Source organism: Sus scrofa, chromosome 16 (genome assembly GCF_000003025.6).
Source record: "Sus scrofa isolate TJ Tabasco breed Duroc chromosome 16, Sscrofa11.1, whole genome shotgun sequence".
Taxonomy (NCBI): Eukaryota; Metazoa; Chordata; class Mammalia; order Artiodactyla; family Suidae; genus Sus; species Sus scrofa.
The window spans coordinates 3,202,153-3,227,504 of NC_010458.4; the positions used below are offsets into that span (position 1 = coordinate 3,202,153).

At 37.3% G+C, this 25,352-nt stretch overlaps 1 protein-coding gene across 1 annotated transcript in view; it reads right to left on the minus strand.

Moving 5' to 3' along the window:
- The window catches only part of DNAH5 (dynein axonemal heavy chain 5), a 251,923-nt gene that overhangs the window by 87,886 nt on the left and 138,685 nt on the right, over window positions 1–25,352 (minus strand). The window contains 5 exon segments of the mRNA XM_021076646.1: window positions 1,023–1,195; window positions 6,621–6,819; window positions 9,733–9,956; window positions 11,243–11,456; window positions 11,649–11,771. Coding sequence (XP_020932305.1) covers window positions 1,023–1,195; window positions 6,621–6,819; window positions 9,733–9,956; window positions 11,243–11,456; window positions 11,649–11,771 — 933 coding nt within the window.

Consider the following 25,352-nt stretch of genomic DNA (forward strand, 5'->3'; position numbering starts at 1 on the left):
GGACAATGTGTAATTACAAGATTGTTCCTCATCGTTAAACTTAAGCAATGGAAGACAGCCCTGAATTGTCTTCTTCATCTTTAAAAGATGTGGTCTGAAAAACTAACTGACATGAACAAAGTGAGAATATCAACAACCCGGATTTTAAACAGCATTATCTTCAGCCATTGATTAATCAGGTCACAAAAGTTATCAAGTAAATAAAATATTTTTACTTTCAACATTTGGGGATCAACTCTCCTATGAATGGAAACCGTAATGACATGAAAAAGTAGAAAAGAAATGGTACTTTCTGGAAGATTTCATTAAAACAGAATTTTCATCCCAGCTCAAAGTCAAATGCTTATGCACCATTTTAAATTACTATTTCCATTTGTGGTAAAATACACATAAATTTACTTCTTAACCATTTTAAGTTTATAGTCCAATGGCATTAAGTACATTCACACTGTTGGGCGATCAATTTATAAAACTCCTTTTTCATCTTGCAAAACTGAAACTGTGTCCTTTAAACAGTACTCACCATCTTCCCTCTCCCCAGACTCTGGCAATCACCATTCTGCTTTCTGTCTCTATGAATTTACTGCTCTAGGTACCTCATAAAAGGAGAATCATACAGTATTTGTGTTTTTGTAACTGGCTCATTTCACTTAGCATAATGTCCTCAAGCTAATGCACTATATTTTATAGCTATCCTTTGCATGATACAAAAAAAAGCAGACTTTGTGCCTGTGCTTTGAACTCAGATGGCAACCACATTCCTTCAATGTAATGAAAACATTGAGCTGGAAGGTGAATGGCAACAGTGAATAAAATTATCACATCACACATTTGACGTACATACACATGGTCTAATTTAAACCCAAAGGTGTGACATGTTTCATTCATTTTAGAAACTAAATTGAGGTATAAGAATGAGATTATTTTTAAAGTGAATTTTCTCTTAGGAGATGAAAATGAAAGAGAAGGGAAGAAGGCGATTCTGTAACTTTGGGGAGACACTACTGGACATGGCCACTGACCTTGACTAAGTGAAGCATTGCATCTGTGAAGAACACCAAATCCATGCCCGCACCTCGGATGCTCTCGTTATAGAGCTGAAGGAACATGTTTAAACGCTCCTTTAGGTGATCAAAAGATTCAACTGGCTCATAAATTTTGGGCAAATCAGCATCAGCTTCCTCAGATGTTTCACCTGGGGTTGAGGAAGAAGAATCAATTAAGTTTCTCCAAATCACTGGACTTTACCACACCCTTCAACCTAAATTAATACACTCAGATCTACAATTTTGCACTGAATAATACTGACTTTTATCCAAATATCAGAGTATATTTTTCAGGAAAGAAAGAAAGCAAACAATAGTAAACAGCCTTAGAATTTTTGTGATCATATGCAATCTTAATTCTTCATGTCTAGAAAGGGTCATTTCAAAGAATGTCATATACACTGTGTTGAATTTGAATCCCTAACAGACCATTGGCAGACCAAGTGTCTTCCCAGAGATATTCACTTAACAGTCAAAGTGAAGATGGAAAAAACAGGGATTTAATGTCAAGATCAGGAAGAGAGATTGAGAATTAAAGGATTTTTTAATAAGAATAAAAAGAAAAAGGTCATTGCATTTGCTTAGGAAATTTTTATTTTTATTTTTTTCTAATAAACCAGTTTATTTTTAGAATCAGGGAAATCAAGAGGAGAATGAACACAAAGTATATTATCTTTGAAACACAAAATGATACAATGTAGCCTAAATCCATCCAGGCTTTTAAGGTATAAATAAGCAATAGAATGTAAGGTACAGATATTTTTGGTTCCATTTATTAGAAAATATTTTGAATACATATTATTGAGCTGATGTTTTCTCTGTGGCCCTCTCTTTTAAAAAGAATTCATTCTATTATTTTTGTTTTTCCATAATTTATTTTTCCATGATAATAACTTTTAACAATTTTATATAGCGTGTTTTCAACCGTAAAGAGTGTATCTCTGAAAAGTTGGAAGTATAGTCACAGTCCTAATGAAAAACTGAGTAATTATTTTGAATGCCATTTGATCCATTTGCAGGCACTCAGAACAATTTAGACTTCATTCATTTAGTCTTCTCATGCAGGGCCGACACCACGTTATTATCCAACATAGAGATCTTTTACAAATCCAAAAATAAGTCCTGACTTGGTGAATAACTGACTCCTATCACATATTTTCAACACTCACATGGTTGACACATGCTATATAGTACCTCTCTGAAAATGATACCAGTTTAATGGACATTTTATTTCTTCTTAAAAAAATTTAGTTATTTCCCCAATACAATTTTTTTCCTACTATACAGCATGGTGACCCAGTTACCCATACATGTATACATTCTATTTTTGCACATTATCATGCTCATCATAAGTGACTAGATATAGTTCCCAGTGCTTCACAGCAGGATCCCATTGCTCATCCATTCCAAAAGCAATAGTTTGCAGCTATCAACCCCAAATTCCCAGTCCATCCCACTCCCTCCCTCTCTCCTAGGCAACCACAAGTCTATTCTCCAAATCCATAATTTTCTTTTCTGTGGAAAGGTTCCTTTGTGCCATATATTAGATTCCTGATATAAGTGATATCATACGGTATTTGTCTTTCCCTTTCTCACTCACTTCACTCAGTATGAGAGTTCTAGTTCCATCCAGGTTGCTGCAATGGCATTATTTTGTTCTTTGTTATGGCTGAGTAGTATTCCATTGTGTATATATACACATATTCCTAATCCAATCATCTGTCGATGGACATTTGAGTTGTTTCCATGTCTTGGCTATTGTGAATACTGTTGCAATGAACATGCGGGTGCATGTGTCTTTTTCAAGGAAAGTTTTGTCCGGATATGTGCCCAAGAGTGGGGTTGCTGGGTCATATGTTCCATGTAAAGTTTTCTAAGATACCTCCATACTGTTCTCCATAGTGGTTGTACCAGCTTACATTCCCACCAACAGTGCAGGAGGGTTCCCTTTTCTCCACACCCCCTCCTACATTTGCTATTTGTGGACTTATTAATGATGGCCATTCTGACTGGTGTGAGGTGGTATCTCATGGTAGTTTTGATTTGCATTTTTCTAATAACCAGGGATGTTGAGCATTTTTTCATGTGCTTGTTGGCCATTTGTATATCTTCCTTGGAGAACAGTCTATTCAGGTCTTTTGTCCATTTTTCCATCAGGTTGTTGGCTTTTTTGCTGTTGAGGTGTATAAATTGCTTGCATATTTTAGAGATTAAGCCCTTGTCAGTTGTGTCATTTGAAACTCTTTTCTCCCATTCTGCAAGTTGACTTTTTGTTTTCTTTTTGGTTTCCTTTGCTGTGCAAAAGCTTTTGAGTTTGGTTAGATCCCATGGGTTTATTTTTGCTCTAATTTCTATTGCTTTGGGAGACTGACCTGAGAAAACATTTATAAGGTGGATGTCAGAGAATGTTTTGCCTATGTTTTCTTCTAGGAGTTTGATGAAGACACCCTTATAGCTAAGTCTTTAAGCAATTTTGAGTTTATTTTTGTACATGGTGTGAGGGTATGTTCTAGTTTCATTGATTTGCATGCAGCTGTCTGGGTTTCCTGCAATACTTGCTGAAAAGACTGTCTTTTTCCCATTTTATGTTCTTGCCTCCTTTCTCAAAAATTAATTGACCATAGGGTTTATTTCTGGGTTCTCTCTTCTGTTCCATTGGTCTGTATGTCTATTTTGATACCAGTACCACACTATCCTGATGACTGTGGCTTTGTAATATTGCCTGAAGTATGGGAGAGTTATGTTCCTCAGAATTGCTTTGGCAATTTTTTGTGGTTCCATATAAATTTTTGAACTGTTTGTTCTAGTTCTGTGGTTCCATATAAATTTTTGGATCGTTTGTTCTAGTTCTGTGAGAAATGTCATGGGTAGTTTGATAAGGACTGAATTGAATCTGTAGATTGCTTTGGGTAGTATGGCCATTTTTACAATATTAATTCTTCCAACCCAGGAGCATAGAGTATCTTTCCACTTCTTTGAATCCTCTTTAATTTCCTTGATTAATGTTTTATAGTTCCTGGCATATAAGTCTTTTACTTCCTTGGCCAGGTGTATTCCCAGGTATTTGATTTTGGGGGGGGGTGCAATTTTAAAAGGAAATTTTTATGATTCAGGAATTTGGAGTTGGGGTGAAAACAGAAATGAATTGGGGGACATGTAGGTGGAGGGTTGAGAGAAAATAGGGAAAAAAATATTTCATTAATAAATAAACACTGAATTATTTCACTGGGAAAAGTACTAAATTTAACAAATTTTGCTCAGTAGGTCAAGGATCTGTCATTGCCATGAGCTGTGGTGTAGGTTGCAGATGAGGCTTGGATATGATGTTGCTGTGGCTGTGGTGTAGGCTGGCAGCTGCATCTCCAATTTGACCTCTAGCCTGGGACCTCCACATGCCATGGCGCAGCCCTAAAAATAAATAAATAAATAAAATCAACAATTTTTTCAAATTAGAAACACAACATACCAATTTAATGCTTTTCCAACTTTCCCTTTAAAGCATAATGCCAAATACAAAGCTAAAATGGACATATATAAATTCACTATCAGTTAACATCAGTAACAGGGGAAAAAAGTGAAGCATTAGTTGAATACACTAATAACAACTTAGAAATTCACTGAGTACTAGAAAAAGAGTGAATCTTCCAAGTCTAATAGTCCATAATTACTTTTAATTGAGCCTGTTCTAATATAAAGTATATTAACCTTTTCATGATAAAGCAAGGAAACTCATTTAACATAATTCTTAAAACTGGCCTATCTGCAAAGCTCTCACTAATTGAATCTCGATAGTCACTTCATTGTTTCAGTTCAAGTTTTAAGAAACAAAATGCTTTGAAGTCACAAAGGGTTCTGTTTGCCTCTAGACTCCTTCACCCCATCCCACCCAACTTCCAGCCTCCACCCAACCCAAAATGTTGCATTTGTGCTTTGCTTTTTGAAAAACATAATGTAATTACTTATCCTTCTGAATTAAAGGGGAAAAATACATAAATTCTAATTAGTTTGTAAATGCTCTTACCTTTACACAGTTTTTGGATATGTGTGACCTGATTTAAAATAAAATGTGTCAGTTTCCTTCTGTGGAAGGAGCATTCTAACCACACGGCCAGGGATAGACCTGCTTTTGCAACTATCCCTCAGAAACCTAACAGATCATATACACCTTTATCATATTAGTAAGGGGCTTCCTGGTCACCTTCAGTCATTTAGAGGATACAAATAACATGGGTTTAAACACACCTTTTTAAATATGAAAAATTTAAATGAACTTAAAATGCATTCTCAGTATTAGAAGAGGTTTATAAATGAAAGAAAAATATTCTACTTAGGCTCAGTTATATTTGAGGGAAAAGATAATTGAAGCACTACCTCTTTTCACCAGAAAAGTCATTTTTCTCAATTTTTCATAGAGCCATAACCACAAAATCTTGCCTCCACACCACCCACCTCTTTCTAATTTTATTCAATGGCCCTCTCAGATAATTTGAGGATTTCCTTTTTATTATCAACACCTGGAAATACTACAGTAATAATCATTGCAGTTTTGCTACCTTTCATTTGGCAGTGAGTATGAGCCACAGGCAGCCCCAGCCATCCACAGATAGCATTTCATTTATTCCCCACAGTGCCCCTGATGCATATATTAATATTTCCATTTTTATTGAGGTATAGTCAATTTATACAATGTTCTGCTAATTTCTTCTATATGACAAAATGATTCAGTTATACATATATTATATGCATTCTTTTTTTGGTATTCTTTTCCATTATAGTTTAACACAGTGTATTGAATATAGTTTCCTATCTATACAGTAGAACCTTGTTGTTTATCCATCCTATACGTAATAGTTTGCCTATGTTGAACCCAACCCCCAACTCCATCCCTCCCCCAACCCCTTCCCCCTTGGCCACCACCAGTCTGTTCTCTATGTCCATGAATCTGGTTCTGTTTGGTAGGTAGGTTCACTGTGCCATTTAGATTTCACATATAAGTGATATCAATATTTCCATTTTTATAAAAGAGAATCAGGTTGAAGAAAGTTCAGAGACCTGCCCAGTTAATGTACAGGGAGACGCCTTCCTCAAGTCCACCTGTGTGTCTTATGCATCATTGTCCTCCCCCTCCTGTCTCGCAAATCTAACATAATGTCCGAGACTGATAGGCATAAAAATGATTCATCTTTGGAGTTCCCGTTGTGGCGCAGTGGTTAACGAATCCAACTAGGAACCATGAGGTTGCGGATTCGTTCCCTGGCCTTAATCAGTGGGTTAAGGATCTGTCTTTGCCATGAGCTGTGGTGTGGGTCACAGACACGGCTCATTTCCCGCATTGCTGTAGCTCTGGCATAGGCCGGTGGCTACAGCTCCGATTAGAGCAAAAAAAAAAAAAAAAGATTCATCTTTGAACTTCATGGGTCCCTTTATTCATTCATTCTGTATTTATTGAGCACCTCTTGTGTCCCAGGCTGGTTTCAGTACAATTTACTAGATAAAAATTCAACACTCCTGAACTGAACCTTCTGTCTTCAGAGACCCCTTTAGGGAGTTTCAAATTCTGTTTTCAGAGTTTACCTGTAGCTTCCGGTGCATCCCTCAAGAAATCCACAAAATAAATGTCACTTCCGCAATCCACCAAGAGTTTTTTCTCTTCACCAAACTCCTCCTCCACCAAGCTTACTAAAGCCTTATCAAACCAGGTCACATCATCAGATGCTGTGAAACGATCAGCGATAACACGTTTACACTCATGCTTCCACAGTCTTAACAGTTCCTGTAAAAGGCAAGATGACAATGAGTCATTAATTCCCTTTATGCCAGAGTTTGGAATCCAAGTGGATGACACTATAGAGCACCATCTTCCCAGACTTAACATGCTACATTGTAAAAAGTTAAGGTTAACATTACTGGTTTCCTTTCAATATGAACAATAGGCTTAGGAGCCCATTAGAAAAAAATCTAGGCTAATGGTTTTCGTTCGGCATGTTATCACCAAAAAAAAAAAAAAAAAAAAAAAAAAAAAAGGAAAATTTTGGTTGCCAAAATGACCTGGGGGACATTACTGGCATTTGTACAGGGAATGAAGGGATACAAAATATGTGTTTCACAGTCTGAGTATACAAGAAATCATCCATGAATACAACTGTCCTATTAAAAATAAATACATAAAAAGTTAAAATATACTTCATTCCAAATTGATCTCATTCAAGTATATTAAATAGAAAATAGTGTCCTTTCATGTTCAGTCTCTAAATTAAAACAAAAACATCTCTAGACAGAATACCATGATCAACCCTAATATTCTATGTAAAAATCTTAAGTTTGTGATCAATTAGTCTGGATAAGACACCTGCATTCAAGTGGCATAATATAAATGTAGCATATAAACAACTCTCGCATATGAAACTGAGATCATTACAAAGATATATTTATTTAACACAACATGAAGGAAATGTATGGCAAAAATATGGAATTTAGGCACAAAGCAATCATCTAATCTAAATAATCCAGGGCCCAAAGTTAACTGGAAGTTGAGAGAATTAATTGCTCAATGTACCCGTTCCTATAGCAAGAACAACAAATGTTTGTCTAAGCTCATTATTTGCTATGAAAGACTGGTGGAAGTTTCCTAACTTGACAATGTTTTGCAAGTTAGAAGGTTTAAAAGCCATTACTTACTGAAGATAAATTGCTACTTGGTTGCCAGAAAATAAAAGTTTCGTAAAATACCTATAGTGATTCAGTTCAGACAAAAGTTCATGATAATACCAATAGCTAGAACTGCCCCATCTGGGGCAAAGCTGGGTTTTTTGTTTTTTGGGGTTTTTTTTGCCATTTTCTAGGACCGCTCCCATGGCATATGGAGGTTCCCAGGCTAGGGGTATAACTGGAGCTGGAGCTGCCGGCCTGCATTAAATACCTATAATGATTCAGTTCAGACAAAAGTTCATGATAATATCAAACCTAGCCACGTCTGATGATGTGACCTGGTTTGGTAAGGCGTTAGTAAGTTTGGTGGAGGAGGAGTCTGGTGAAGAGAAAAATAAGAATAATGAGAATACAATAAGAAAAATAAGAATAAAATAAGAATCCAACAAGAACCTACTGTGTAGTACAGGAAAATCTACTCAATAGTCTGTAATAACCCATATGGGAAAAAAGAATGGATATATGTATATGTATGACTGATTCACTTAACTATACACCTGAAACTAAACTGTACACCTGAAACTAAAACAACATTGTAAGTTAACTATACTCCAATAAAATTAAATTTTAAAAGATAAAAATTAAAAAGTTAAAAAACAATAATAAAAAATACTACTCAAAAAGTATTATTGAAAAACCACATTCCACAATACCATTAATTTGTCAGTAACTTTGAGAGAAAAAATGAACTTAACATGCTCACTGCTGCTAAAACGACTCCCAATTCTCTGTAACTAGAAGAGTGAGTTTTTCTCAAAATGCCCTGGAGTCAGTGTAGTTACCTACCTTGTGAGCATCTGGGGCAAAGCTGGGTTTTTTGTTTTTTGGGGTATTTTTGCCATCTTCTAGGGCCTCTCCCGCGGCATATGGAGGTTCCCAGGCTAGGGATATAACTGGAGCTGTAGCCGCCGGCCTACACCAGGGCCACAGCAACGCCAGATCCAAGCCTTGTCTGCGACCTACACCACAGCTCAAGGCAACGCCATATCCTTAACCCACTGAGCAAGGCCAGGGACCAAACCTCATGGTTCCTAGTCAGATTCGTTAATCATTGCGCCTCGACAGGAACTCCCTGGGTTTTTTTAATAGTCAACATGTGATGTGCCTAGTGACAATTTGGTTGACATCTCAACTGTCTCTATGTGATTATGTGGAGAAGTCCCCTAAAATCTACTTGCTTAACTACCACCTCAGGTCCATAAAAGGGTGACAAAGAGAGTGATGCTGCCTTAGCATGAGCACATAGGCTATGCTTGGGGAAAAAAAAAAGGCATGCTGCGTGTTTACATATTACATACTTGACAATTTTACAAATTACACACATACTGCATTTTACATACTAGAATTCCCTTTCAGTTCAAAGAGAATTCTTAGAATGCTAGGAACTGCTATATTCAAGCATATGTACAAATGCTCAGTTTTCTGTCATATGAACTTTATACTCTTATGTCTCTTTTCAGTTTTACCAATATATGTAATTCTTTTAGTGTATTTCATCATATGGAAAGGAAAGATCATGCATGATTAATAATAAAATGGTTTCTTTCTTCAATTTTGAAAATTTATAAAGATAATTACTTTTTTAAGTTAAAATGTCAGTTGGTATTCATAATATGAATAATATGAAGATTATTATACAGCAAAGTAAAAGCAATCCTTTCTACTATTTAGTATAAGAAAATTATCTTATGACAAGAAAATAAAATCAATTGTTTCTTTTATCCTACTCATTAGATGATAATTGTGTATACCATTTCCTTGAACATAAACCAAATTTAATTGGAATTTTTTAAGAGAAAACTTCTGGCATCATTTGCCCTTATTTATGTTAATGAAACGCAGCAAAGAAAAAAAAAAGCCCATGCTAAAATATTCCAAAATATTTCTGTAATTCCACTAAAAATTACATTATTAAGAATGTTTAGAGTTTATAATAAATAACAAAGTTACTTGTTTTACTCTCTTATGTATCACTTACATCTGGTTCCTTGATAACCTCTGAAGTGGTGTTCAGCATTCCCTGCCAGATCCTAGAAAGATCTCTAAGGTTAAAAACGTAATGGAATTTTGCAGGAGTGGGAAGCATTTTACTCTTCGTCATCTGCCATAGTCGGCGTGTCAGGGGAACTAATTTCATCACTGAATCTCTCACTTCTTCTGAGAAACCCCTCTGGATACAGTAGTAACCTACCCCAATCACTCCTGAAAAGGGGGAAAAAAAATCACAACATTTTGGCTAACAATTCAAATCAGCTAAATTAAAATTAAAACATTATAATGTTAAGTACAAACATAATTACACATTTTGATAGATAAGCACCTGTTAAAGAAACTTCTATCAATTAATGTTCTTTGGGTTTTTTTAAATCTAAAAAGTAGATATAGGTTCAAGCAAGTTAGCATTCAAATACTGAAAAGTTGATTAAGCAATATTATTGAAAACTCTAGCTGAACTAATTAAATATTATGAAATGGGTAACAATGAGGAATATATAAAGTTGCCTTACAAAAAGGTAAGAAAAAAGGAAGTTTCATGAATCCTCTAGCATTTCTCCAATCTTCTGTTGCCTCTCCATGCATTATAAAATACTTTAATTTACTTTACAGATAAAATTTTCCAGGCAAAAAAGAATAATTAAAAGTGATAACAGACATTCTTTCTGGTCCATTTTACTTCTTCCAAGTTTAGATAATTCCCATGTCATTTGGTTTCCAAACCTTTGCCCACAGCTGCAATTGAAAGCAGACACTGCCATACTCCACTAGCCTAGGGTGTTAAGAGGACATTCTGGTCTGCAAGAAATTAATTAGGGTAATCCTAATGAGTTTTTTCTCAGTCGCAGTTTCAGAAATGGTAAATTAATACCTAACACGAATGCATGCATAACTTTACACTCTTCTTCTGAAAAGAGTGATTCCAAAATCAGTTTCTAAACTCATTTTCATTACTCAGTTAAGTAATTATGGTTATCTATTGGCCTCATGTTCCTGCAGTGAGGTTACTTCTGAAATACCTCATACGCAATCAATCAACGATTTGTTACAAGCCTATACATTACTCTGAGGATTACACTCTGGATCATCCCCACTCTGTACAGTATTATTTCCTTTGGCCAAAATCATTATATGGTTTGGCTAGAGTATCAGCTACACAAACTTTTGGTATATCAATCCAGACCAATGTGTATCCATAAGGAAAGCATCTCATCATGTCCAAGATCATTTAATGTTTCACCTCCTGACTTAAGAAGTTGGTGGCAGTTACTTGAAGTCATACATATATAGAAAATATCTACCTTATACCCAACCCAGTACATCTACATAATAAATCCTTATATAAACAACATATATTATTTGCGAGTGAAGAGGGCACAAGATTAAGGAGCCACCCAAAGGAGCTCTTTCTCTGTTGACCTCTGGGTGGATATTTTCTCATTGGAACACAGCAAGTGTCCTTCCCTCCCATGTCCCACTGACATTCATTTTACCAAAGATCTTGTCCACAGAAGCATCAGAGGGCAGCGTGCAGTTAAATATAGAGAATTGCCTCTTAAGTCTTTGGGGTATATCATTGCGTCCACCCCCAGGATGGATCATAGCTGCTAAAAACTGGATATCCACAATGCTGGTAAACTCCCCAGGCTTCTCTAGGTTGTAAAATCCATTCTGTTCCATCAGCTGTCGTACTATTTCATTTGTAACCTAAGAAAGACAACTTTCAGAGTTAAAATGCCATTCCTTTATATCCCAGCACCTAACTCTTTGTTTTCAAATAATGGGTGGACTTTCCTGTAATTTAGAAATTGCATGTTGGAAAACAGAAAAATATTTACTCATCAAAAAATAAATCAATGAAGAAATAGGCAAATCAAGGGCACAATAGGATCAATATACCTGGTCTCCCCACTCATTGATTATTGGCATATTCACATCATCAATAAAAACCGTCATCTTCTTTCCTGCTGGAGGGCCATATGTTGTGCCCATGCGTTTATCCACATAGCTCTCTATTGTCCTCTGTCAAACAGCAACAACAACAATAACAAAAAAAATAATAAGAGAAACATCTGTGAAAATATCCCCTAAGACATGGTCAATCATTTTAAAATCCTAGGAACATTTGAGGACGGGATTAAGATGGTAGAATAGAAGGACTACAGCTCAACTTCCCTCCTAAAAACAACAAAATTCACAACTAAAGACTGAGCATTCTTCACCCAAATGGACCAGAAGCCTTAAAAAAGATATCCTATTCCAGAAGAAAAAGAGGAGGACACATCAAGAGGTAGGAGGGGCGATTTCGTGATATAAACAACCCCATACCACCTGGGTGGGAAGCCCCACAGACTGGAAACTAACTGGTTCACAGACTCACCTACAGGAGTAAGAGTTCTGAGCCCCACATCAAACTCTCACGTGTGGGGATCTGGCACTGGGAGAAAGAGCCCCTGCAGCATCTGGCATTGAAGGCCAGTGGGGCTTGTGTGCAGGAGCTCTACAGGACTGGGGGAAATGGAGACCCAATTCTTTTTTTTTTTTTTTTTTTTTTGTCTTTTTGCTATTTCTTTGGGCCACTCCCATGGCATATGGAGGTTCCCAGGCTAGGGGTTGAATCGGAGCTGCAGCCACCGGCCTACGCCAGAGCCACAGCAACACTGGATCCGAGCCATGTCTGCAACCTACACCACAGCTCACGGCAACGCCAGATCGTTAACCCACTGAGCAAGGGCAGGGACCGAACCCGCAACCTCATGGTTCCTAGTCAGACTCGCTAACCACTGCGCCATAATGGGAACTCCTGAGACCCCATTCTTAAAAGGTACACACAGACTTTCTCGTGCACTGGGTCCCAGGGCAAAGCAAAGTCTCCATGGGAATCTGGGTCAAACCTGACTGCAGTTCTTGGAGGACATCCTGGGAAAACAGGGGTGAATGTGGCTTGTTGTGAGGGAAGGACATTGAAAGCAAAGCTCTCGGGAATATTCAGCAACCATGCCTTTCTCTGGAGGTGGCCATTTTGGGAAAATCAGGCCCCACCCATTAGTCAACACTGAGAACAACAACCCAGGTGGGTCACAGCCCCACCCTCAGTAAACAGGCCACCTAAAGACCCCTCAGGCACACAGCTGCCTCTGATCCCATCCAGAGACTAAGCACTACCCACCAGAGGGATTAGAATCGGCTCCACCTACCCATGGGCAGGTATCAGCCCCTCCCATCAGGAAGCCTACAGCAAGCCCCCATACTGACTTCGGCCACAGGGGGGCAGAAACCAGAAGGAAGAGAGGCTACAACTCTATTATCTGTAAGAAGGTCACCACACCAAAAACCTATACAAATGAAAAGACAGAGAACTATAACTCAGATGAGGAAGAAAGGAAAAACCCCAGAAAATCAGCTAAGTGATCAGGAGGTTCTCAGCCTCCAGGAAAAAGACTTTAGACTGTCGATGCTGAAGATGATGCAAGACACTGGAAATAAACTGGAGGCAAAGATGGATAACTTATAGGAAACACTGACCAAAGAGATACAAGATATAAAAGTTAAACAAGAAGAGATGCAAAATACAATAAATGAAATAAAAAAGCTCACTAGAAGTAGCTGACATCAGAATACAGGAGGCAGAAGAACAAATAAGTGAGTGGAGGACAGATTAGTGGAAATTATGAATGTGGAACAGAAAAGAGAAAAAAGATTGAAAACAAATGAAGAGAGTCTCAGAGAACTCTGGGACAACCTTAAACGCACCAATATCCGTATTACAGGGGTGCCAGAGGAGAAGCGAGAGAGAAGGGGACAGAAAAAATATTCCAAGAGATAATAGCCGAAAACTTCCCTAACATTGGGAAGGAATCACTCACTCAAATCCAGGAAGCACAACGAGTACCATATAAAATAAACCCAAGGAGGAATACACCAAGACACATATTAATCAAACTGACCAAAATTAAAGACAAAGGGAAAATCTGGAAAGCAGCTAGGGAAAAGAAACAAATAACATACAAGGGAACCCCAATAAGGTTATCGGCAGATTTTTCAACAGAAACTCTGCAGACCAGAAGGGAGTGGCATGATATACTTAACATGATGAAAGGAAAAAACCTCCAACCAAGAATATTCTACCCAGCAAGGCTCTCATTCAGATTTGAAGGAGAAATCAAAAGCTTCACAAATAAACAAAAGCTGAGAGAATTCAGCAACACAAAACAAGCCTTACAACAAATACTAAAGAAACTTCTCTAGGCAGAAAAGAACAAGAGAAGAAGGAAAGAAAAAAGAGCAGCAAAAGCAAATCCAAAGCAATTAATAAAATGTCAATAAGAACATACACATCAGTAATTACCTTTAACGTTAATGGACTCATTGCCCCAACCAAGAGACATAGACTGGCTGAAGGGATACAAAAACAAAATCCATATATACGCTGTCTCCAAGAGAACCACTTCACTTCTAGGGACACATATAAATGGAAAGTGAGAGGAATGAAGAAAATATTTCACGCAAATGTAGATCAAAAGAAAGCTAGAGTTGCAATACTCATATCAGACAAAATAGACCTTAAAATGAAGACTATTTTAAGGGACAAAGAAGGACATTACATAAGGATCAAAGGATCAATCCAAGAAGAAGAGATAACAATTTTAAATAGCTATGCACCCAACACAGGTTCACCACAATCTATAAGGCAACTGCTCACAACATTAAAAGGACAAATCGACAAGAAAACAGTAATAGTGTGTGACCTTAACACCCCACTTACAGCAATGGACAGATCAACCAGACAGAAAATCAATAAGGAAACACAGGCCCTGAATGATGCATTAAACCAGATGGACTTAATAGATACTTATAGGACAGTCCATCCAAAAGCAACAGAATACACATTCTTCTCAAGAGCACAAGGAACATTCTCTAAGATGGATCACATCCTGGGCTACAAATCCAACTTCGGTAACTTTAAGAAAATTGAAAGCATATCAAGCATCTTTTCCGACCACAATGCTATATGACTAGAAATCAACAACAAGAAAAAAAACTGCAAAAAACACAAACACGTGGAGACTAAACAACATGCTACTAAACAACCAATGGATCACTGAAGAAATCAAAGAGGAAAGCAAAAAATACCTATTAGCAAATGACATGAAGATACAACACTCCAAAATCTATGGGATGCAGCAAAAGCCGTTCTAAGAGGAAAGTTTATAGCAATACAAGCCCACCTCAGGAAACAAGAAAAAGCTCAAATAAACAAGCTAACTTTACTTCTAAAGCAGCTCGAGAGAGAAGAACAGATAAGCCCTAACTTAGTAGAAGGAAAGAAATCAGAAGGATCAGAGCAGAAATCAATGAAAGAGAAACAAAGAAAACCATAGGAAAGATCAATGAAACGAAAAGCTGGTTCTTTGAAAAGATCAACAAAATTGATAAACCCCTAGCCAGACTTATCAAGCAAAAAAGAGAGAGGACTCAAATCAATAAAATTAGAAATGAAAAAGGAGAAGTAACAGTGGATATCACAGAAATACAAAGGATCATAAGAGACTACAATACGCAACTCTATGCCAATAAAACAGAAAACCTAGAAGAAATGGACAAATTCTTAGAAAAGTACAATCTTCCAAGACTAAACCAAGATGAAATAGAAAAGATGAATTGACCAATCACAAGAACTGAAATTGAAACTGCGATTAAAAAACTTCCAGCAAACAAAAGTCCAGGACCAGACGGCTTCACAGGTGAATTCCATCAAACATTTAGAGAAGAGCTCACACCTCTCCTTCTGAAACTATTTCAAAAAATTGCAGAGGAACGGATACTCCCAAACTCATTCTATGAGGCCACCATCACCCTGATACCAAAACCAGACAAAGATAGCACAAAAAAAGAAAACTACAGGCCAATTTCACTGATGAACATTGATCCAAAAATCCTCAACAAAATGCTAGCAAACCACATCCAACAATCTATTAAAAGGATTGTACATCATGATCAAGTGGGATTTATCCTAGGGATGCAAGCGTTCTTCAATATCCATGAATCCATCAGTGTGATACACCACATTAACAAACTGAAGGATAAAAACCATATGATCCTCTCAATAGAAAAAGCCTTTGACAAAATCCAACACTCATCTCTGATAAAAACCCTTCAAAGATTGGGCATAGCAGGAACCTACCTCAACAAGATAAAGGCCATATATGACAAACCCACAGCGAACATCATTCTCAAGGGTGAAAAGCTGAAGGAATTCCCGCTGAGATCAGGAACAAGACAAGGATGTCTGCTCTCACCACTACTCTTCAACATAGTTTGGAAGCCCCAGCCACAGCAATCACAGAAGTAAAAGAAATAAAAGGAATCCAAATTGGATTCCTATTTGCAGATGACATGATACTATCTATACCTAGAGAATCCTAAAGACTCTACCAGAAAACTGTTAGAGCTCAGCCACGAATTTGGCAAAGTTGCAGGATACAAAATTAATACACAGAAATCGACAGCATTTATATACACTAACAATAAAAGAGCAGAAAAAGAAATTAGAGAAATAATCCCATTTACCATTGCATCCAAAAGAATCAAATACCTAGGAGTAAACCTACCTAAAGAGACAAAAGACCTGTACTCTGAAAAGTATAAGACACTAAGGAAAGAAATAAAAGATGACACAAATGGATGGAAAGATATACCATGCTTGTGGATTGGAAGAGTTAATATTATCAAAATGACTATACTACCCAAGGCAATCTACAGATTCAATGCAATCCCTATCAAATTACCAAGGACATTTCTCACAGAACTCAAACAAAATATTTTAAAGTTTGTTTGGAGGCACAAAAGACCCAGAAGAGCCAAAGACATCCTGAAAAAGAAAAATGGAGCTGGAGGAATCAGGCTCCTGGACTTCAGACTATACTACAAAGCAACAATCATCAAAATCATATGGTACTGGCACAAAGACAGAAATATCAATCAGTGGAACAGGAGAGAAAGCTCAGAATTCAACCCACGCACCTTCAGCCAACTAATCTATGACAAAGGAGGCAAGGATATACAATGGAGAAAGGACAGCTTGTTCAATAAGTGGTGCTGGGAAAACTGGACAGCCACATGGAAAAGAATGAAATTAGAACATTCCCTAACACCATACACAAAAAGAAACTCCAAATAGATTAAAGACCTAGATATAAGACCAGACACTATCCAAAACTCTTAGAGGAAAACATAGGCCAAACACTCTCTGACATAAACCACAGCAACATCTTCTCAGATCCACCTCTTAGAGTATTGACAATAAAACGAAAAATAAACAAATGGGACCTAATTAAACTTCAAAGTTTCTGCACAGCAAAGGAAACCCTAAACAACTCAAAAAGGCAACCCACAGAATGGGAGAAAATCTTTGCAAGTGAATCGACTGACAAGGGATTCATCTCCAAAATTTATAAACACCTTCTGCAGCTCCATACCAAAAAAACAAACAACCCCATCCAAAAATGGGCAGAAGATCTAAGCAGACAGTTCTCCAAAGACATACAGATGGTCAAGAAACACAGGAAAAGATGTTCAACATCACTCATCATTAGAGAAATGAAAATCAAAACCACTAAGAGGTACCACCTTACACCAGCCAGAATGGCCATCATCCAAAAGTCTAAAAACAAGAAGTGCTGGAGAGGGTGTGGAGAAAAAGGATCCCTAGTACACTGTTGGTGGGATTGTCAATTGGTGCAACCAGTGTAGAAAGCAGTATGGAGATTCCTCAGAAAACTCAAAATAGAACTTCCATTTGATCGAGCAATCCCACTCCTGGGCATCTATCCAGAGAAAACCATGACTCACAAAGACACACGTACTCCGATGTTCATTGCAGCACTATTTGCAATAGCCAAGACATAGAAGCAACCTAAATGTCCATTGACAGAGGAGTGGATCAAAAAGATGTGGTACATATACACAATGGAATATTCTCAGCCATTAAAAAGAATGAAATACCGGCATTCGTAGCAACATGGATGGACCTAGAAACTATCATGCTAAGTGAAGTCAGTCATACAATGAGACTCCAACATCAAATGCTTTCACTGCCATGTGGAATCTGAAAAAAAGGCAGACTGAACTTCTTTGCAGAACAGATGCTGTCTCTGGAAGAGACAGTTTGGGGGGTGGGGGGATGTGCTTGGGCTAGGGGATGGAAATCCTGTGAAATCAGATTGCTATGATCATTATACAACTACAGATGTGATAAATTCATTTGAGTAATAAAAAAAAATAAAGTAGAAAAAAAAACAAACCTAGGAACTTTTGAAATGACAGGAATTACTTAGAAAAACCCCAAAATGCCTTTATTTCTGGAAAGGAGGCATGAGGTACCTAAAACATTTTATATAACATTTTATAACCCTTGAAAATCTGGTTTAATTTACAAGTAAAAAAAAATTCTAATCAGTGTAAACTTTGATTGAGATGAGACTCCTCTGTTGATTTCTAAAGATTTAGTTGTCTTATTTTGCCTATGTTGGTGACACTATAACCCCCCAAACTCCCATTATTCAGTGGATCCAGCCCTACTCAAAGTTCCCTTACAATCAGAGATAAAGCTCAACAGGGTTACTATCCAAGAGGCTTCTCATGTCTATGTTCTAAGTTACACAGGCTACTGTAATCTAAAGACAGCTCTCTCCTCATTGAGAAGTCTGCCAACCAGCTTCTGTAGCCTGACTCAGACTGCTTTGGGGCAGATGCAATCATGCTCAATCATGTCTCTTCTCCTTCCCGAAATGGAACACAATGCCCTCTCTTTTCTACATTCCGTACTTAGGCGGTAGAGAAGGAAACTGCACTGTGCTCGATGAAAATCTTTCCTAGCAATATGGAAAGGGATATTAAAACTGATGGAAAGGGGTGCTGGAAGAGGTAATGGGGACATGGGGGAAGAATCTCAGTCTATTGACTGCAGCATTATCATTTCCATGGTAATACAATGTGGTGTGGAAATCAATCAGTCATTCAAGATGTATGTGCTGAGTAATCAGAGCTAGCACTGCAAAGAAGACAGAAAGGGTTTCACACTTCTCATGATCTAGAAGCTCAGTCTTAAAGCCCTCATTTCATTCCTCCTGATTCATGATTTATTTAAGTCATGTTAAAGATAACATATAAATATAAGAGAAAGTGGAGGTGTGTTGAAATAAAATGCATTCTCCTCCTAACCAAAACAAGTCTTCTTATTTCATGATGAAGAGCAAACCTGTTAAAATAACATTAATAATCCTTCAAGATACAACCGTGAAGTAAGGCCAATATAGAAACAAAAATCTATCCATCTGTCTTTGAAAAATCTTCCCAGTTTGGTAATTTCAAATTGTAAGTTCCCATCATCATTTTAATGAATAATAGCAAAAGATGTGAACATTTTTCACCATTTTTAAATAGAAAGATATATAAATACATCATACTTCATTCAATTACAAAACAAATTTCCCATGACAACAGGATAATGGCAAGAAGAATTTCATATTCCCCTGACATAAAAGCAAACTGTTGAAAATAATGTTCTAGGACAAATTTAGCTCAGCTTCTCAATGAATTTAAATGGGTAAAGCAATTAATAATTTTCTGACAATTCCCTATGGCAAACTAGAGCCTTCCAGACATTTCTTTGCCTGTTAATGAGCACACATAGGCACATGACAAATTATGTCTTGGGGTCCTTTTAGGAGCTAAAAGCCACAGGCAGAACAGGTAAGATAATATGGAATAATAGCCACATACCTACACTTTCTTTCCCTTCACTAAAACCCTAATTTCTTTGAAATAGCAGGAAATTACTAGTAAGCTATACACTTTATTATATATTTTATAATAAATACATAATATATTTTATTATATATATAAAATAAAAAAGAGGCTAAGTTGACAAAAACAAAGGATGGAGAAAAATTAAGTAGGTGGTAAACCTGGAAGTTGAGATTTCTTCCTGTATTTATTTAGTGAGTGTGTGTGCGTGTGTGTGTGTGTGTCTTTTTAGGTTTGCCCCTGCAGCATATGGAAGTTCCCAGGCTAGGGGTCAAATTGGAGCTACAGCTGCTGGCCTATGCCAGAGCCACAACAATGTCAGATCCAAGCCACATTTGCGACCTACACGGAAGCTCAAGGCAATGCCAGGATCCTTAACCCACTGATCAAGGCCAGGGATCAAACCTATGTCCCATCATAGATAATGGTCAGGTTCATTACTACTGAGCCACAACAGGAGTTCCTATTATTTATTCGTTTATTTACTTTTGCCTTTTTTTTTTTTATGGCTGCACCTGCTATATATAGAAATACCCAGACTAGGGATTGAATCAGAGCTGCAGCTGCCAGCCTACACCACAGCAACAACAATACCAGATCTGAGCCACATCTGTGACTTACACCACAGTTCATGGCAATGCTGGATCCTTAAGCCCCTGAGCAAGGCCAAGGATCGAACCCACATCCTCATAGATAGTAGTTGAATTCATTACCGCTGAGCCCCAACAGGAACTCCCTCTTCCTGTACTTAGAATCACTGCCCATAAAGTGGTCAAGGATGAACTGAGGAGTTTGAGAGGATATCCTGAAGGCCTGAAACACAATAACTTCATGTTCTATTCATCTTGTATCTATCATTTGGAAGTGGTTGGGAAAACCATATTCTTGGAAGGGTATCTCCGATTAGACTTCCCACAGAATAGCACCACAAAATCAACATAATCAAGTACAGAACTCTCTTACTCATCACAAATTTTGCATCCACTCATCTCAGGGATTAGCACCAACTACCTAACTGCTCTCATCCAAATATTTCCACATCCCACGTTGATAAGTTCTATCATAATTTAAATATTGCTTTTTAATGTATCTCCTTCTCTCTGGACAAGGATATGCCCTAAATCAGTTATTTGTCTATCTTATGTGGATTATTAATGTCACAACCTTTTAAATTGCCCTTCCTGCCTCCAGGCAGTCCTGGAAACTTCTTTACAAGTCATATATGCTGTCTATAGTGTGTGATTTACAACTTTATCTGGAACCTTCTGTCTCCCTCAAAGACATCGGTCTAAAGAATTACGATTATCTCTGTAGTATACTGCCACCCACCTTCTCCCTGGTCTCCTTGGTCTGTGTTCCCATCTCATCCATTAAGTTTTGGTGGAGTAAACCATAGTCTAGTTAATAAACCCAAACAGGTATATCAGCTTATTTGATTATTATCTGTCTCTCCTAGTAAAGTGCAAGGAGGGCAAACACCTTTTTTACCTTGTTCATCACAGCCTCTTCAGTGTCTAGAAAGATGTCTGGTACAACGTACTTATCAGTAAATGTTTAACACACAGATCAATAAAGATAAGAGACTTAGGACTCATCTTTCACTTGCTTTTTTCTCTATCTCCTATCCTGCTCCTCCATCAAAATCCTCTCAACAAAAAACAAGTCCTACTAGTTCTTCTCAACCACAGTGTGAATGCATCCTTGTGCTGTGTCCATTCCCACTTTTACATATCTTGGTCCAGGCCAACCTCTCTCCTGAGGAATCACTGGAACCACCTCCTCTCAGCACTACCACTTCCAACTGCAGAATGAACTTGCTAAGAGGTGATGTGATCTTGCTCAATCTTCCAGTGGTTCCTTATCAGTGATTTACAAGAAAATACCATGATGCTCCCTGCTCAGCTCTCCAGTCTCATTTCTAAACACTCCTTTTCAGCCTCTCTTCTAGCCCGTCAATGTCTTCATTCACTCATATTCAGTTAACACTAAAATACCATAAAATGATGCTCATCTCAGGCTAGTTTGTTGTGTTCATTAAGAGATTCTCCTGTATATATTCCTAAAGTAGCTGTTTCTGAACCAAAAAAAATCTCTCAGGATTAGTATTAGCCAAATATAGTTTGTGAAATTGACTTAGATAATGAAAAGTCACTTCTCCCAACCCAGTTTATCAGTAAAAAGTTGAAATCTCTAGCAAGTGCCTGGACCAAGGGCAGTTTATGTTCTCTGAAAACAGACAACAGCTTTACTCTGAGACTGTAGTAGCCAGCATGACACCATCTTAAGCAATCTATGGAATATAAATAGGATGTGATCTTGTCTGTCTATCTCACACACATGGTTACAAAGTGAACCCCAGTTGTGACAGCATCATTTTAGACATAAAAACTAGATGGTTAGACAGCCAAATAGACTTAGGAATTGAGCCAAGGAAAACCATTTTAAACTACGTTTCTCCATTCCAAGCTAAAAGCTCTAAAACTAGGGCATTTCAACTTTCTGAATTCAGCCTCTATAATTCCTAAAAAAATAATATTAATATTATATAAATATTAAATTCCCCCAAGTAACAGTCAACTCTTTCATTACATTGATTTCTATAATCCCTTAAAGAAATGAATCTCCTCCTCTTCTGGGCTCCACAGTACTTAGATTACTCCATAAGTAGCACTTATCACATTAGCTATACTTGATGGCACACAAGTCTATTGGCCCAACCAGGGGGAGGAAAAGTGCACTGGAAGGGGTATCAATGGGCAGGGGTCATGTACAGTTGACGAGGTTGTGCACTGCTCAATTCTTGGGTTCACTATTCATGTTATTGTCTCTGTGCATGGGACAGCACAAAATCTGCATAATCTGCAGTGCCCTTACACAATAGCTCTGACTGGGTTTAAAGGGGGCTAAACTGCTACTTCTCCCACTTACTAGCTTCATAAGTCACTTAATATTTCTGAACCAAAACTCAAAAGTGGGAATGTATATAGAGATACATAAATCATATATACACATATGTGTGCATACACAAAAAAATATTACCCATAAGTGATATAATACATGTGGAGGCACTGGGTGAACTTAATGAAAATGAAAGATATTTATATTACTTTATGTGTCTCTATATAACACTCAAATCATTTTTATACAGATAACAACCAATCAAATTACTTAAGTTTTAGGCTTCCATACATCTGCGATTTAGCTGATAGATAAAAATGGAGAGCTTATAGTCTTTATTAAGAAATCTGCTGTCTAAATAATATCTTTCCATTTTATTATAATTTATCAAAACCAAATGAATAGCTTACATTAGAGAAGAATTCTCACCAGTATATATATAAGAAGTAAAATTATATCAAAAAACATGAAAATATAATAATGCATATCTAGCTGCTAACAAAAAACAATTCCATTGAGTGATAAATCATCCATTTGCATATTAATGTGGATACAAAAAAAATAACTGGAAGGATCTATATGACTGACTGGAAATGCACAGTGGAAGACATGAGAACTTCGCTTCTCACCCAGGTTCTGCCACCAACTAACTATTTGAAGGTGAACTCAAATGAGTACTTCAGTCTTTCTCTACCTGAGTGTATTAACGGTAAAAGTTGACATTTTTAGAGAGATTTACCATGAAAAAAGACTTTCATGTTATCTCTTATGAAAACTAGTCTTTTAGACTGTGCTCTGAGGACCCAAAAGGGTTTTCTGCAATCACAAGGGCCCCTTCAGGAAGCAAGAATGTGGTCTGAAGGGATTTCAGGAGCCCGCTCCAATTCCACCAAAGCAAATCCCTGTTACCTGTTTTGCAGATTAGTCTTCTGCATAAGATTCCATTTGAAAAAGTGGTTTCAAGTCTAGGGGAAATGTGGAATTTTCTTCCAGGCTCTATGGTTCATTTAAAAAAAAAAAAATTTCGCTATGCAAACATTTGTAAGATGGTTGTTGCATTCACTTTAATATTATTTTTAGAAGAGATAAATGTTTACAAAAAATTCTCGAGAAATTTTCGCTTCTTTAAAAATTGTTTAAATTTTTAAAGATATGTATAGATTACTTTCAAAAATAAAAAATTAAAATAATATTCGTTTTCAAAAAAATAAAACATGCTTTTTAAAAGACTGATTACCCTTAGCCAAAAGTAGGGTGACCATATAATTTTTGCCCAACTTCAGACTTTGGATAGTGACAAGGATGCTATTCATTATTAATCTGAGACAAGAGAAGTTAACTGGACAGTCCCTGGCAAAGAGGGACACAGAGTCTGTCCTAATGATAAAAGACATGAAAGTGACACATGGTGAAAACAAAGGAAGTCCTGATGAAAACAATCTGTCAAGTAACAGATGTATGTCCTTGACACATGTGCTATCATTACAACACGGGAGGGATAGACAGTATCTATTCTCTCATCTACAATTTCAATTTGGTTTGGATCCAGATAAATGGGAGCCACAGAGACAAATGTTCAGCTCCATCAGCCCTTGTTTAGCATGAACGGCTGAAAATTATAGTGAGAAAGTTAATTACAGCAGTTTGACTAATTGAAAGCTTTCTAAAACTAATGAGTCTAGCTTAATAGAAAGCCCCAATGCTTAGCAGTCTAAACAGGCACTAAACAAAGTACACGATCCTGTGATGCCTCTGAACAGAAACAGTGAAGTGCTGAGATGACCTTCTTACTGAAGGATAGGAAGGATTTGCGTTAAAGGTCAATAGCTGTCAGCTGGATAATGGAAGCCTAAAGAATACAGATGTTTATGTCTGAAAAACCTGCTTTATTCTTCTCCTAATTATTATACTTCAATATAGCACTCATTCTAGAAATTATATAGTTTATGGATTTCTATATTAATAAATGGGATGTTTTCTAGATTACATATGTCTTTTTCCAGGAAATAATACATATTTCATGTTACAGGGACATAAAGCACAGATCTTTATCACCTGAGAGGGGTAAATATCACCAAGAGTTATTAGCAAAAATATGTGAAAATACCTTGCCACTTACAAAAGAATTTGCCTAGCCTTTGTCCCTAGCTCCTAGGTAGGAGACTAAACTCTTACTTGTTTTTCTTTTTTTTTTTTTTTCCACTGCACAGCATGGGACCAAGTTACCCATACATGTATACATACTTTTTCCTCCCATCGCTGTGTCGCGATGTAAGTATCTAGACATCATTCTCAATGCTGCAGAGCAGGATCTCATTGTAAATCCATTCCAAGAGCAAGAGTGTGCATCCATTAACCCCAGCTCCCGATCCCTCCCACTCCCTCCCTCTCCCCCCGGGGAGCCACAAGTCCATTCTCCAAGTCTATTATTTTCTTTTCTGTGGAAATGTTCATTTATGCTATATGTTAGATTCCAGTTATAAGTGATATCATGTGGTATTTGTCTTTCTCTTTCTGGGGAGTCTAGACTCTTAGAATTTCTGGAATAATAAGAATGCCCTTGGGATTCATGGTGGGCCCCTCAGACCAGTCATGCCAAGAAGACCCGCCAGGTGATTCGAAGGTTAGGCCTTTAATCTTCTAATACCAGCTGACCTCCTTGTGGGGTGGAAGGGGCTCAGAGATTGAGTTGAATCACATAGCCAATCAACTGCCTATGTAATGAAACGTCAATAAAAACTCTGGACATTAAAGCTCAGGTGAGCTTCCTGGTTGGTGATACGGATGTGCCAGGAAGTAATGCATCCTAAGGACAGAGAAGGTTCACACAGGAGACCCTGCCAACCTTGCCCTATACATCTCTTCCTTTGGTTGTTCTCAATTCATATCTTAAAATAA